Raw genomic sequence first — 15,908 nt, 5'->3', positions numbered from 1 at the left:
TCCCACTTTCTACTCTCTGACTCTAAGATGGTGCCCACCATATATACTGCCCTTTACAGTGCACCCGGGATCTACTCTCCCCACCCACACACTACTGGGTTCCCCCTTTCTAGGTGTTCCCTCCCCTCACTCCAGCCAGGGACAGGGACAGTTGTGCTCACTCTTGGGAGCATTGTCGCCCTGCCCCCCGGAAATGTGGTGTAGTGCATGTGGGTGTTAGGGTCCTGAGCCACACTCCATCCTTACCTGGAAGTGAGATATCACACCTCTGGGTGAGATGCAATACCTCTGTAGCGACCGAACCCTCGGGGCGCTACACTCCCATAAAGGGAAGAATGTTTTCATGTTTTACAAAAAAAAAACTTTTGAAAATTGAAGTCTGTACCTGTATTTTACTCTATTGCAGCCCACGGACGTGCTGTGTTTCACCAGGGGGGAATGTGGCACCCCTGAGGGTTCAGTCGCCACAGGGGTACTGCACCTCAGTAGAGGTGTGGTATCTCCTCTTCCAGGTAAGGCTGGAGCATCTCTCGAGACAGCACTTCACCATTCAACACTACACCACTCCTGTCCTGAAGGGGGCCTAAATGCACCAGGGTGCTGCCCTGGCCCGGGATAGAGGAGATGGGGGGAACCAAAGATAGGGGGAACCATGTAGTGGGTGAGGGTGGAGGACACACTTTTATGCAACACTTACTAATTCATATTTAATCTACGGCCATCTTAAGTTCAAGGTCCTTTGATTGTGATCTTCGTCAGTGATTGTGGTCTTCCTCTCTGATTGCGGACACCCGCCAGAGTTCAGCGAAAGTCTGCAACCGACTAAAGATACACGGTCCTCATTCTCTGACCTTGAGACGAGGAGCGGGTCAGAGTTAACCACTGTCTCTACCCGGTCAAGGTCCTTACCTAAGAAGGCCTGGAGGGGAGCAGAGGAGATAGGCTCCACAGGCAAAAGGATCCCAGGGGGATGCGGACGGAGTGGCCTACGCCACCTGTATTCTCTATTCTGGCCTAGTCAGAGGGATTCCTGCTGCAAGAGGGGTGACCGGCCCCCGATATCTGACTTTGTTACTTCACGTCTCAGTCAGAAAAGCCCGGAGGCTTAGTGGATCCCGGCAGGGATACGGACGGAGCGGCTTACGCCACCAGTACCTCTCTACCTGCGTTTATCCAGTGGGACCCGGCCTTACACCTTGTTACCACACAAACAGTCAGGAGAAGACTCAGTGGGAGAACTTACCAAGGAGAGGAACACACACCAGAGGGGTCTCAACAGGTGCTCCTGATCTACCTGGAAAGTGCTGGTGGCTGCAGTACGCCGTGAGGAGCAGAGGGAAGCTTTGCGGCTAAAGTTCATCTTAAAGTGAGTAAAAAAAACCTGGATAATTTCACACCCCGCTTCAGCCTGTTATTTCCTGCGCGGCACTGCACCCACCATCCTTTCTCACACTGCCCTGAGCCCTGCTCCGCCTGCGGGGAGCCGTTCCATCTTAGCTGCCCGTAACACCGGCCTCAGTGGACTGAAGCAGCGCTGGTGTCCATCACCGGAAACCGTAGGTGGCGTAGTCGGAAAATACCACTCTGACTTGAAAGCCCATTAAAAATCTTTTATGTGACCGCCCTGGGCACGGACCGGGTCCAGGCCACGACTGCCTCCCCCGCTACCCTTTACACCGACCCGGCTCCGAGTAAACCCCCATTTCTCAGGGAGGGCCTCACAGAGGTCATACAGGTTTCGTGGAGACCACTCACACTACTGAGCATCATTTCCTTGTCTTGAGGCATTTCCACTGAAGTTGGATCAGCCTGTAATTTGATTTTCCACTTTGATTTTGAGTATCATTTCAAATGCAGACCTGGATGGGATATTAATTTTGATTTATATTGATCATTTTATGTTTTATTGTTCTCAACGCATTCCACTATGTAACGAATAAACCTTTACTACTGGAATATTTCTTTCAGTGATATCTAGGATGTGGTATTTTAGTGTTCCCTTTATTTTTTTGAGCAGTGTATATATGTGCGCACACACACACACGCACACGCACATGCACACGCACACGCACACGCACACACACACACACACACATAGACTGTGTATGTCATAGACTTTAGAATACATATGGGTTAGATCAACAACTTATGAACATCAAGGCAAGTGTGAATATATACTCTTCCACTTATCTTAATGGGATTAGCAGAATTGAATTGGCAGGCTTAGGAAACAAACCCATTTAGACAAAAGGAACTAATAGTCTGTGGTGGAAATTGTTGAGTCATGTCTTGTATTTTATGCATGTTTTTGCTGTGAATTTGTCTGTAAATATGAATGTGTCTGTACTAAAAACTGATGTAATGGTGAATGTATTTTCTTAGGATCAGTGCTGGAATAGAGTTTGCACTTCCCACAGGAGAAACAGCTGCTGACACTTATCCTACATGGTTGAAATTCCACATAGGAATCAACCGCTATGAATTATTCCCCAGACAGGACCCTTTGGTTCCCATCCTGCTTAAAGAAATTTCTACTCAGCGTATTCTTAATTCAGGTAATAATTCTGCCAAAATTCTTTATTGCAAAATGCAAAAATAACTTGATTTCGGTTTGGCCATTTACACCACAATTTTATAAAGTGCAGGAATCGGATATAGTGTAACAAGATGATAAATGTTAAGTGAAACCATGGGTACCACTGAGGCAGTTCAGGTGACTACTTTAAGTTCCATGTAGGGAGGGGGACAGGTTCATTGTACAATATCTGAACAGAACTGTCACTCTTCTCATATTCTGCAAAACTAGCAACAAAAGCAAACTTCCGCTAACAGTCCTATGGGCCCAGATGAAAAATTTCGACCTGAGCCCCACCTCCAAGTTGGTCAGATATATTGGCCCTTGTAGCATTCTAGATCCTATAACTACATACTTGTTCACCCTTCATGTAATGATGTCCCCATCCAGGCATCTTCCTGTAATAATGTCCCCAGTCCTGACCCTTTATTGTAATGATGCTCCCCGTTCTGGTGCATTTCTGTAATAATGTCCACAATCCTGTAATAAAGTCCCTCATCCTAGGCCCCTTTCTGGTATAATGTCCCTCATCCTAGGCCCCTTCCTGGTATAATGTCCCTCATCCTGTTCCCATTCCTGGTATAATGTCCCCTGTCCTGTTCTTCTCCCTGGTATAATGTCCCCTTTCCTGGTACTATGTTCCCCATCATGGGCCCCTTCCTGGTATAATGTCCCCAATCCACGCCCCTTCCTGGAACAATGTCCTCCTTCCTGGTATAATGTTCCCCATCATGGGCCCCTTTGTAGTATAATGTTCTCATCCTATAAGAATGTCCCCATGCACAGCCCCTTGTTGGTATAATGTCCCTTCCTGGGCCCCTTCCTGGTATAATGACCCACTTCCTGGTACGATGACCCCCATCTTGGGCCCCTTCCTGTTATAATGACCTTCAACCTGGGTCTCTTTTTTGTCATTTTCCCCATCTTTGGCCCCTTCATGGTATGATGATACCAATTCTGGACCCCTTTCTGTTATAATGTCCCCAGTCCTGGACCTCTTCCTGATATAATGTCCCCCTCCCTAGTATAATGTCCCCCATCATGTGCCCTTTCCTGGCATAATGTCCCCCCATCCTGAACCCCTTACAGTAATAATGTCCCACGTCCTGGGCCCCTTCCTGGTATAATGTCCCCACCCCTGTCCCTTACTGTAACAATGTCCCCATCCAGGTATAATGTTCCCCATCCTGGGCCCCTTTCTGCTATAATGTTTACCATGCACATTGCACACACTGTCACAATTTGGTAATCTGCAGTCACATAGAGTGACTGTAGAAATTTGTCTAGAGTCCATAAAACCCCTTTAACAATAAGTATCTGCCAATTTATAAATACAAAGAAAAGTTTGCCACTCTCCATCAGGAAATGAATTCCAGAGTGAGTACCTTTCTTACGCGTTTCAGCGCTTACGAGCGCCTTCATCAGAGATCTCTGATGGAGAGTCCACATTGCCTGAGTGACGTCACTTACCTGCAAAGGTGGCAGCCTGTTGGAATCATTCAAAGGAAGCAAGGTGCCAGAATCCACAATATACCCCTTTATTCCCCCGTCCATGCCAATATAACAATCCTTTAATATGGACCCAATATACCTGTATTTAGGGAATTCCCAAAGGAAGCAGAGAGATATGTTCAGCGTCCTCTCAGGGGTGTATTGGGTATATTGGGTATATATTCCTTCCAGTAAATCAATTTCCATGCCCATATTGTTACCTTCATGCTTTCAACCTACTTTGTACTTGGTGTAGTTGAACACTAACCTCAGCATATTCACCCAATCTATATGAGTAGTTGCATAGACTGATATCTCTATATGGGATCTTCTATAAAACGGATATAAAATACACTTATGCAAGGAAAATAAATAATCTTTCCAAGCTTATATGACTATTATTGCTATTTTTTGTAGTTCAGAAACCAGGAGGAACACAGCTGAAACTTCTGATGACTTTCCCAAATTACGGGAATGCTCTGTTCAAACCCATGAAGTGAGTATTAATCAAAGAGAACAGGAGAGAGGGGCATAGGTAGGCACAGCCAAGGTATGTAAATAGGGTGCTACAAAAATCCTGCAAAAATAGGCAATATTAACGAGAAGAGGATGAAGAACGGCATGTGCACACTCAGATTAGGAAAAAATATATAAAAAAAATATTTTATTCAGACATAATTAGTAGCAACAAACACCAAGACAGAAAAATTAAAAATATTGAAAAAAGTACATACATTAATTATTTATACAGATGTTGGGTAAAATAACTCTGTATTATAAACCCCAACTGCAGGTAGATGACAAAATACAAAAATGCATAATGCACCCTATTAATTATATCAAGACATGTAGGACCATAGACAGTGTATTAAGTAAATCACTAACAATGAAAGAGATTTTGCAGGTACACAGACCATACAAGCCCATAGGAAATATATGCATCCAAGTTATTACAGGTAGACATCAAGCAAAGGCATAATATAGTGCCCAAGGAGACATAATATTACCTACAGGTACCAGGATCCAACACATGTCGCTGCTGAGGGCAGCTCCGTCAGGGGTACAAACACCTCTTGGACGTCATTCATGTGCTGTTCATTTTTCCTGTACTGTTAGATAGGAGAAGCTTGAGGAATCTTCATAAGTTTATTTTTTTTCATTTGAGAATGTCTGATGAAACTCTGATGGTAAAAACTGACACTGACCAAACTCTGATCAAAAACACCGATGAAACTCAGATAATTTTTTTTTTTGCGCATGAGATAAAACACCCTAAAGAGAAGCTCTAAAGAGAAGTTTTGGAAATCCATAAGATCCATCCTAAGTATCTCTCCATCAGTAAAGTTTCTAAAAGTTTGCATGGGAGTCTTTTGTGCCTTCAGTACTGTTTTACATGCACTACATATTTATTTATTTTATTTTTTTTTTACTTTTATTTTGCAGGCAGGATCGTGATCAAGAAACTTCTGCAGATTTCTTTTACTTCTCAGATTTTGAGAGGCACAATGCAGAAATAGCAGCATTCCACTTGGACAGGTAAACGTTAGACCAGAGAAATAGCATGTAATACTATGATGTAATGTGACCTCATTACAGAAGTAACAGCTTAGCAGAATACTCTGTAGCGCTGGATTAGTGCAGAGAGCGAGATCTCTCTCTTTCATTTCAAGAGCGGACATGTAGGATTGCGGGATGCCATTCTTCTTGCCGGGATCCCACAACTTGGAAATTCAGGCTTTACTTTTGGTAGAAAGTTGGGTTCTTTGAAATGGTGGGTAGAGGGAATTTGGAGAACTCATGACACTAACTTATATTTAATAAATCACCAGTCTGGGGCTGCCCCCTTTCTTATTGAGTGAAAAAGGGGAGCCTAGATTGGTGATAGGTTCTGTTTAAATATGTAATATAGTTTCCAGTGGTGAACTACTAATAGCGGCAGACCATGCAGCTGCTTGGGGCCTATGAGTTGGGAGGACCCGATGCAAGCGGCGGTACTGCTCCCCCCCACCCAGCTTCACACTTTCAACTGTATCTGATTTATTGATGCCGATACAGTAAAAAGCAACATGGAGTAGTCAGCTCCCTCCTCTTTCATTCTCCATGTGCATCTGAGATGTCAGCACAGCAGGCACGATGACATCACTACATTGCGCCCTCTGTGCTGAGATGTGCAGAGCTTCAGACCACATGCTGGATGCCATGAAATGGGTATTTTAGTGTGTGTAAACACTAAGGGGCTTCAATAGGAGCAAAATTACTTTGTAAGGGGTACAAAGTAGTGAGGTATGCTCTTCTGTGACCCCACTGCATTTCTTTGGGGGGGGGGCAGGGTGAGGGGAAGACATCTGATATGGGGCCCCATGATTTCTATGTTAGTTGCCTAGGGAAATAATATTTCTTCAATTCCATACATTTACATTTTTTGTCTACAAACATGATTGTTCTTGAGAATTCTTGTTATAGTAATTTATAATGAATGGCCTACAGGTAAGTACCGAAAAACTCCAATTTTTTTCTACATCGACCTGAATGCCCTTACATAGCTGATCTTTTTCATTAAAGGATCCTGGATTTTCGCCGAATTCCACCTGTTGTTGGACGTTTAATAAATATCACAAAGGAAGTCAGAGACATCACCACTGACAAGAAGCTATTCAAAACTTTTTACATTTCTCCAGGTAGGTTTGAAATTAACCAACATCAGTTGTTTCTAATAAGTTTGATGACCCTTACTTTGGATTTCCATTTATTATGAAAAGTTTCCCATGTAAATTCAGAGATTCATGGTGACTGGAATGTTAAATGATATACGTGCGTTACAAAACTAATTATTTGTATATAGATATATATATATACACTGCTCAAAAAAATAAAGGGAACACTCAAATAACACATCCTAGACCTGAATGAATGAAATATTCTCATTGAATACTTTGTTCTGTACAAAGTTGAATGTGCTGACAACAAAATCACACAAAAATCATCAATGGAAATCAAATTTATTAACCAATGGAAGCCTGGATTTGGAGTCACCCCCAAAATTAAAGTGGAAAAACACTACAGGCTGATCCAACTTTGATGTAATGTCCTTAAGACAAGTCAAAATGAGGCTCAGTATTGTGTGTGGCCTCCACGTGCCTGTATGACCTCCCTACAATGCCTGGGCATGCTCCTGATGAGGTTGCGGATGGTCTCCTGTGGGATCTCCTCCCAGACCTGCACTAAAACATCCGCCAACTCCTGGACAGTCTGTGGTGTTGGTGGATGGAGCAAAATATGATATCCCAGATGTGCTCAATCAGATTCAGGTCTGGGGAACGGGCGGGCCAGTCCATAGCTTCAATGCCTTCATCTTGCAGGAACTGCAGACACACTCCAGCCACATGAGGTCTGGCATTGTCCTGCATAAGGAGGAACCCAGGGCCCACCGCACCAGCATATGGTCTCACAAGGGGTCTGAGGATCTCATCTCGGTACCTAATAGCAGTCAGGCTAGCTCTGGCAAGCACATGGAGGGCTGTGCGGCCCTCCAAAGAAATGCCACCCCACACCATTACTGACCCACTGCCAAACCGGTCATGCTGAAGAATGTTGAAGGCAGCAGATCACTCTCCATGGCGTCTCCAGACTCTGTCACGTCTGTCACATGTGCTCAGTGTGAACCTGCTTTCATCTGTGAAGAGCACAGGGCGCCAGTGGCGACTTTGCCAATCCTGGTGTTCTGTAGCAAATGTCAAGCATCCTGCACGGTGTTGGGCTGTGAGCACAACCCCCATCTGTGGACATCGGGCCCTCATACCACCCTCATGGAGTCGTTTTCTAACCGTTTGTGCAGACACATGCACATTTGTGGCCTGCTGGAGGTCATTTTGCAGGGCTCTGGCAGTGCTCCTCCTGTTCCTCCTTGCACAAATGCGGAGGTAGCGGTCCTGCTGCTGGGTTCTTGCCCTCCTACGGACCCCTCCACGTCTCTTGGTGTACTGGCCTGTCTCCTGGTAGCGCCTCCAGCCTCTGGACACTACGCTTACAGACACAGCAAACCTTCTTGCCACTGCTCGCATTGATGTGCCATCCTGGATGAGCTGCACTACCTGAGCAACTTCTGTGGGTTGTAGAGTCCGTCTCATGCTACCACAAGTGTGAAAGCACAACCAACATTCAAAAGTGACCAAAACACCAGCCAGAAAGCATTGGTACTGAGATGTGGTCTGTGGTCTCCACCTGCAGAACCACTCCTTTATTGAGGGTGTCTTGATAATTGCCAATAATTTATATCTATTGTCTATTCCATTTGCACAACAGCATGTGAAATTGATTGTCAATCAGTGTTGCTTCCTAAGTGGACAGTTTGATTTCACAGAAGTTTAATTTACTTGGAGTTATATTCTGTTGTTTAAGAGTTCCCTTTATTTTTTGAGCAGTGTATATATATATATATATATATATATATATATATATACTGTATATATATATATATATATGTATATTTTTATAGGCCATCAATTGAACCAGCTGATATTATTTTTCACTAAGTGGCAGTTTTGCTTTCTAATTACTCATAACTTACAGCTGGTGTCATGACTTTCCATGGCTTTTTGCGCCTTTCTTTCTTCATTATTTTCATGTCTTAACCTCCTTGTATGCATTTTATGTCCCAGACATTCTATCTTTGCATTATCATATCATATCTATGCATTAAAGCAGCATATGTAAAAGGCTTTAAACTTAATGGTGGCTGGTAGATAGATATATGAACAGAATGGAACTTGCTATATAGATACAGTAACAGAAAGAAACTACAGCACAGATACGGGAAACGTACCTGCGTAAATTTGGTATCAGAATCGAGATTACTACATAAACACAGGACCAGAAAGGAGCTTAATGCACAGATAAGGGACCAAGTTTACTTCATACAGTAGCAACCAGAAATTTACATACACTATATAAAAAGACACATATAAGATTACAAATCCCAGAATAATGAGAGAGAGAGAATGTTTTAAGGCATTTTTATTACTTACTGCAAAGTCAAAAGTTTACATACATTTCATTAGTATTTGGTACCCTTGCCCTTAAACTGAATGACTTGGGTTAAACATTTGGGATATCCTTCCACAAGCTTCTCATAATAGTTGGTTGGAATTTGGGCCCATTCCTCCTGAAAAAACTGGTGTAACTGATCCAGGTTTATAGGTCACCTTGCTTGCACCTGCCTTTTCAGCTTTGCTCATAAATTTTCAATAGAATTGAGATCAGGGCTTTGTAATGGCCACTCCAAAACATTGACTTTACTTAAGCCACTTTGTTACCATTTTGGCAGTATGCTTTGGGTCATTGTCCATTTGTAAGATCCATTTTCGCCCAAGCTTTAACTTCCTGGCTTATGTCTTGAGATGTTGCTTCAGTATTGCCACATAATCTTCTTTTCTCATGATGCCATCTATTTTGTGAATTGCACCAGTCCCTCCTACAGCAAAACAGCCCCACAACATGATGCTGCTACCCCTGTGTTTCACAGTTGGGATGATATTCTTAGGCTTCCAAGCTTCTCCCTTTTTCCTCCAACGGTAACGATGGTCATTATGCCCGAAAACCAAAAAGTTCAATTTTAGTTTCATCAGACCATAGGACATGTCTTCAAAAATTAAGGTCTTTGTTCCTGTGTACATTTGCAAACATTAATCTGGATTTTTTCTGTTTCTTTTGGAGTAATGGCTTCTTCCTGGCAGAATGGCCATTCAGCCCATGTTGATACAGTACTTGTTTCACTGTGGTTATTGACACAATCTTACCAGCTTCCGCCATCATCTTCACAAGGTCTTTTGCTTTTGTCCTTGGGTTGATATGCACATGTCGGACCAAAGCATATTCATCTCTGGGACACAGAACCCGTCTCCTTCCTGAGTGGTATGATGACTGGACATTCCCATCTTGTTTGTACTTGCATATAATTGTTTGTACAGATGAACGAGGCTCCTTCAGGTATCTTGAAATTGTACCCAGGGATGAGCCAGACTTGTGTAAGTCCACAATTCTCTTCCTGATATCTTGGCTGATTTCTTTAGACTTTCCCATGATGTTACACAAAGAAGCAGTGTGTTTCAGGTGTGAATTAAAATACATCCACAGATGTGTCTCTAATTAACTCAGATGTTGCCAAAAAAGTTTCCAAATACATGACATCATCATAATGGGCAGGCCAGAATTGTTTAAAGGCATAGTAATATTAGTGTATGTAAACTTTTGACTTTGCAGTAAGTAATAAAAATGCCTTAAAACATTCTCTCTCTCATTATTCTGGCATTTGGCAAAATTATGGTAATCCTAATTGACCTAAAACGGGAAAAGTTTATTCTGATTTCATATCAGATATTGAGAAAAACATGCATACGTGTCTTTTTTATATAGTGTATGTAAACTTCTGGTTTAAAGTGTACATGCATCTTACAAAAATACATATAATTCCAGATACACATGTATACACGCAAACATGCACACACAGACACGCCCGCAGACATGAATACTTCACCTGACCATCATCAGTACATTGTACATCAATTGCAATGTCAGGTCAGCCCCATACACATTTGTATCGCATGAACCTACAACTCCCAATATGTCCTTAATAATGATAAGAAGATGCTGGGAGTTGTTATCAGTCATTACCAGACTGCGGACCATACAGGAACCACAGTACTGATGAAACACAAACAGGATCACAAATAAACATTTACGTTGAGGTACCTTATAGGTGACATTTTTTTCAGTTAAAGTTGTTCTCCTTCTTATCGTCTCTATCTTGTCCAGATATTATGATGACTTTCACACCCACAGTTTTTCTCTGCAGACGTCCTTCTTCTCCAGTCCTCTGCAGCATATCCCAACATAGTGCCCTTAAAAATAAGGTGGGATTTTAATGCTCCTGAATAAAAAATATCTGCCCTACGCTGAGCCCCTGAACAAATTATTGCCTCTCACTGTGTTCCCTGCACAAAATATGACCCACACACTACCCCTCTTATAGTACATGATCTCCACACTGTTCTCTCCTTTCTATACTGGGCCCTCTTTTCAGACTGTCATCTCACACTGTGTTCCCCGCATACTACACAATCTCTATACTGTGCTCCCTTATCACACTCCCCCTCCTCAGCATACTCTACCCTCCTTGCTGTGCCCTCACACTGTCCCCCCCATGCTAACTCCCTAAACTACCTATTCTCTGTTCTGTGCCCTTTCACACTTTTCTCCCCCATTCTGTCTTCTCACACCATTCCCCTCAATAGTCTCCTCACACATTCCCCCACCACTCTCCATACTGTCTCCTCATACATCCTCCCTGCCCATTCAGTTCCTTCACCCATCCCCCATCCTTACATACCATACTGTTTCTTCACACATTCTCCCCATAATGTCTCTTCAAATTTCTCACCCATCTCTCCCCAATCCCAATTATAATAAATCTTTGGACAAGCATGCAGACAGGCAAAAACACATGCAGGCAGACAGGCAAAAACACATGCACGCAGACATGCAGACACACATAAACACACAGACATGCAGAAGCGCGTAGACATGACCAAAGATACGAACCCACACATACGTGGACACACACATACGCATGCAGACAGGCACACATACACACACAGGTACACACACACAGAAATGCACACACATATGCGACATGCACACGTAGACACACACAGACACACTGAAATTCACATGCAGACAGGCACACACACGCAGACACACAGACATGCACAACGCAGACACGCACACGCACGTAGACACACACAAAGAAATGCACAGACAAACACATACACAGATATACAGTGGGGAAAATAAGTATTTGATACACTGCCAATTTTGCAAGTTTTCCCACCTACAAAGAATGGAGAGGTCTGTAATTTTTATTGTAGGTACACTTCACCCGTGAGAGACAGAATCTAAAAATAAAAATAAGAAAATCACATCGTATGATTTTTAAAGAATTAAATTGCATTATTGCATGAAATAAATATTTGATAATCTACCAACCAGAGAGAATTCAGGCTCTCACAGACCTGTTAGTTTTTCTTTAAGAAGCCCTCCTACTCTGCAGTCATTACCTGTATTAATTGCACCTGTTTGAACTTGTTACCGGTGCAAAAGATACCTGTCCACAAACTCCAACCTCTCCACCATTGCCAAGACCAAAGACCTGTCTAAGGACACGAGGGACAAAATTGTAGACCTGCACAAGGCTGGGATGGGCTACATGACAATAGGCAAGCAACTTGGTGAGAAGGCAACAACTGTTAGCACAATTATTAGAAAATGGAAGAAACACAAGATGACTGTCAATCTTCCTCGGTCTGGGGCAACATGCAAGATCTCGCATCATGGGTTAAGGATGATTCTGAGAAAGGTCAGGAATCAGCCCAGAACTACACGGGGGACCTGCAGGGCACGCAAGGTCCCCCTGTTCATCGCCAGTTATGTCCAGGCCCGTTTGAAGTTTGCCAGTGACCATCTGGATAATCTAGAGGAGGCATGGGAGAAGGTCATGTGGTCAGATGAGACCAAAATAAAACTTTTAGATATCAACTTCACTCGCTGTGTTTGAAGGAGAAAGAAGGATGAGTACAATCCCAAGAACACAGTCCCAACTGTAAAGCATAGTGGGGGAAACATCATACTTTGGGAGTGCTTTTCAGCAAAGGAGATAGGATGACTGCACCGTATTGAAGGAAGGATGGATGGGGTTATTTATAGCAAGATTTTTGCCAACAACCTCCTTCCCTCAGAGAAACCTACATGTATGACACACAAACTAGATTGCTATAAAAATATAACATTTATTAATAGATATAATAAAAAAACAAACACATCAAAAAGATAAAATAGGGAAAGGTAGCACAATAAGCAGGTCACAAGGGTAAGCAGCAGCTATCATAAAGTTCACATACAAAAGATCAATTCATAAAGACCAACCACAATATAGATATACTGCATGTGTTTAAATAGAGACAACAGTAAAGTGCATAGTGCTAGTTGTAAGTTCTTACAAGAGTAAATGTATAATAATGCAGCATAAATAGGTGAATATGGTATATAGCGATAGAACATGTATGAAAATGGCAGAGCTAATACTGACCCGAGTGACTAGATCCGACGCGCGTTTCGCCAGGGGCTTTGACGAGGACACACACACTCACACAATTAAAGGCGCAATGCCGGCCCGGCCAATGAAGACACAGGTAGCCTGTTGGCCCTGCCACCTCTGATCATAATTCTTGCATCTAAGCATATTTATATTTATCTTATGCCATGGTGGAAAGATTTTTTTGTCTAGTTTTTAATGCTTGTCCACTTATTGTTCATGATATATTTATAATAAATATTTAATATCTCCGTATTGGTGTGCACATGGCTATGAGTATTGGTTATTTATTATTTTTTTTTAATTACTGAGGAACAACACAGTACAACAGCATTCAAAGAAAAGATTATCCACAATGTTGTTGTTTTCAATTAAAAAATTCAAGTATTTATTAAAACACACTTGTCAAAATAGCTGACAGGTCCTCTATAAATGCTGCACTTTGCTTGTAACAATGGAGGATGGCCCTGCAATTCTGAATAGTCACCAACCACGCTTTCTAACTCCAAGAAGTTCTACTTGTTGAAAGTTTGAGACGTGTGTGGGAGGTCTGTCGTATTGTGGCACTTTGGACCTTTCTCCATCAGGAAGAAGTTTACAAATCTACCACAAGTACAATAACATTTCTAAACACAATAGTATGCACAGTTTTGTTTGACCATACCTGCACTTTCTTGTATCAAATATTGTTCTGATGGCATGGAAAAAATGTTTCCATGGATACTTTATGACATTTATACTGACCTCGGTGTTTTCATTTAAATGCAGATTTTAAATATTTCCAGATATAGGGCAAAGAGAGGATTCTCTGTGGTTTATGCTGAAATCATTCTTCAATACGTTCTTTTGTTGCTTCATTGTTTGCAAATGTCAAGTGGTTTCATTGCAGATGAGACTCCACATGACTCACACAAAGGCAAGCAACCGCTTAGAACTGTATGATTAATTTCAGTCCCGACACCTAGAATACGTATGTCACTGCCGAAACCTGCTTCATCTAAACTCTTTCTACAGCAGCAGCCCTGTCCTTGCCACTTTATTTTATAAATTATGCATTGATTTTCTAAACAAAAGAGGAAAGAGCGAAGAAAAAAAAAAGAAAAATTGCTAATTGGTCATGAATAGTGTTGAGCGAGTATGTTCTATTAACCCTTTCGCCGAGTATGCTCGGGCCGAGCTCCGAGTATTTATAGCTGCTCGGTGATGAGGTTAAATCGCTCCCGTGTGCATGATTTGCGACTGTTTGACAGCTGTATTACATGTGAGGAATGTGTAAGAAATAGAACATACTCGCTCAACCCTAGTCATGAACGATATGGATTAAACTGATTCATCACATGTGATGCAACTGGATAGAAAGCGAAGAACGTGTACAAACCACAATGTTTGATGCCCTCGTCTTAGTCTAGTAGAGACCTCGTAGGGGGCAGAACTAGGTTTTCCTGCACCGGGGGCAAAGATTAGGTTATCCATGACTCTGTCATTCTCAGCTTTAACGCCTTCACTACTTCCATCGTACATGTACAGTGCAAGTCGGAAGCAAGTGTCTGGAGCGGACTCACGCATATCTGGCAGGTGATGGCTGTATATTGCAGCCAGGACCTGCCGCTAATAATCGAAGGTGGAGCAGTGCTCTGCCCACGATTGTTAACCTGTGAAATGCTGCTGTCAATCTCTGACAGCGGCATTTAACACGACCCGATATGCTTACACGTCATTTTCACCGCCCATCGGCGCGCCTGTGAATGATCACGAGTCGCCAATGGGTTGTCATGAAAGCCTGGGGTCAGCTGATGACCCCCATACCTGTCATTACAGAGCTCCTTTGATGCGTCCACCAAAATTTTTATGTGAGACCCCAGTACCCAGTAGGGTGGTATATATTAATACCTTGTACATACTTATTGTCTAGCACAGGTAACATTAGGGCTGTCCAGGGACTGCCGACCTTGAGCAGGAGGCGCCGTATCGACTATTTAGTGTGCCAACCTCTGCGGTTAGGTAGGCTAAAAGCTTTGTGGGGCCAATTAGGGACTGTTAGCCATATAACTGGTTATCCCTGTATACACCCTTAATGTCTAGTATCTGTTTTTATAAAGAATGTTATGTATATTAATATAGTTTTACACAGTAATCGTTAAAAGTTATTTTTTAGGGGTTTTTCTTCTTTTTTGGTATTTACTCCTTTGAAACCCTCCCTGTGGCCAGAGACCGTGATTTCTGCTATATGCAGCGATGCTGTAGAATCGCTGTATATAGCACAAGCGATCGGACAATCGCAGCTTCAAGTCCCCTAAAGAGTCTAACAAGAACGGGGAGAATTTAAAAAAAATGTGAAAGAAATAAAAAACATAAGTTCAAATCATCCCCATTTTCCCCCATTAAAAATAAAGATAAGAAAAAAATGTAAAAAAAAAACACATATGTAATATCGCCGCGTTCAGATTCTCCAATCAATAAAAATATAAAAACAATTAATCCAATCGGTAAACACAGTAAACGAAAAAAAATTCAAGAACGACAAAATTACATTTTTTTGATGGCCGTCATTCCACAAAAAATGCTGTAACAAGCAATCAAAAAGTCACAGCTATTCCAATATGGTATTAAAAAAAATGCTGTCTCCTCAAAAATAAGCCATCACACAGCTCCATCGGCCAAAAAATGAAATTAAGTTACGGGTCTCAGAAAATGCCG

General features: G+C 42.3%; 1 protein-coding gene across 4 annotated transcripts in view; it reads left to right on the top strand.

Annotated features, from left to right (window-relative positions):
- LOC141157234 (extracellular serine/threonine protein kinase FAM20C-like) overlaps nt 1–15,908 on the top strand; it is a 96,573-nt gene that overhangs the window by 32,369 nt on the left and 48,296 nt on the right. For 3 of the 4 annotated variants that reach the window (XM_073644247.1, XM_073644245.1, XM_073644244.1), the window contains exons 2-5: nt 2,383–2,555; nt 4,484–4,562; nt 5,510–5,602; nt 6,629–6,744. In XM_073644247.1, the coding sequence (XP_073500348.1) occupies nt 2,383–2,555; nt 4,484–4,562; nt 5,510–5,602; nt 6,629–6,744 (461 nt within the window). The remainder of the gene's footprint in view (nt 1–2,382; nt 2,556–4,483; nt 4,563–5,509; nt 5,603–6,628; nt 6,745–15,908) is intronic. The other variant, XM_073644246.1, reaches the window with a different exon arrangement.

This window comes from Phyllobates terribilis, unplaced genomic scaffold, assembly GCF_046119375.1.
Source record: "Phyllobates terribilis strain yellow unplaced genomic scaffold, ASM4611937v1 Scaffold_8__6_contigs__length_399053987, whole genome shotgun sequence".
Classification (NCBI taxonomy): domain Eukaryota; kingdom Metazoa; phylum Chordata; class Amphibia; order Anura; family Dendrobatidae; genus Phyllobates; species Phyllobates terribilis.
The sequence above is the reverse complement of the archived record's forward strand: the minus strand, read 5'-3'. Positions and strand labels throughout refer to the sequence as shown.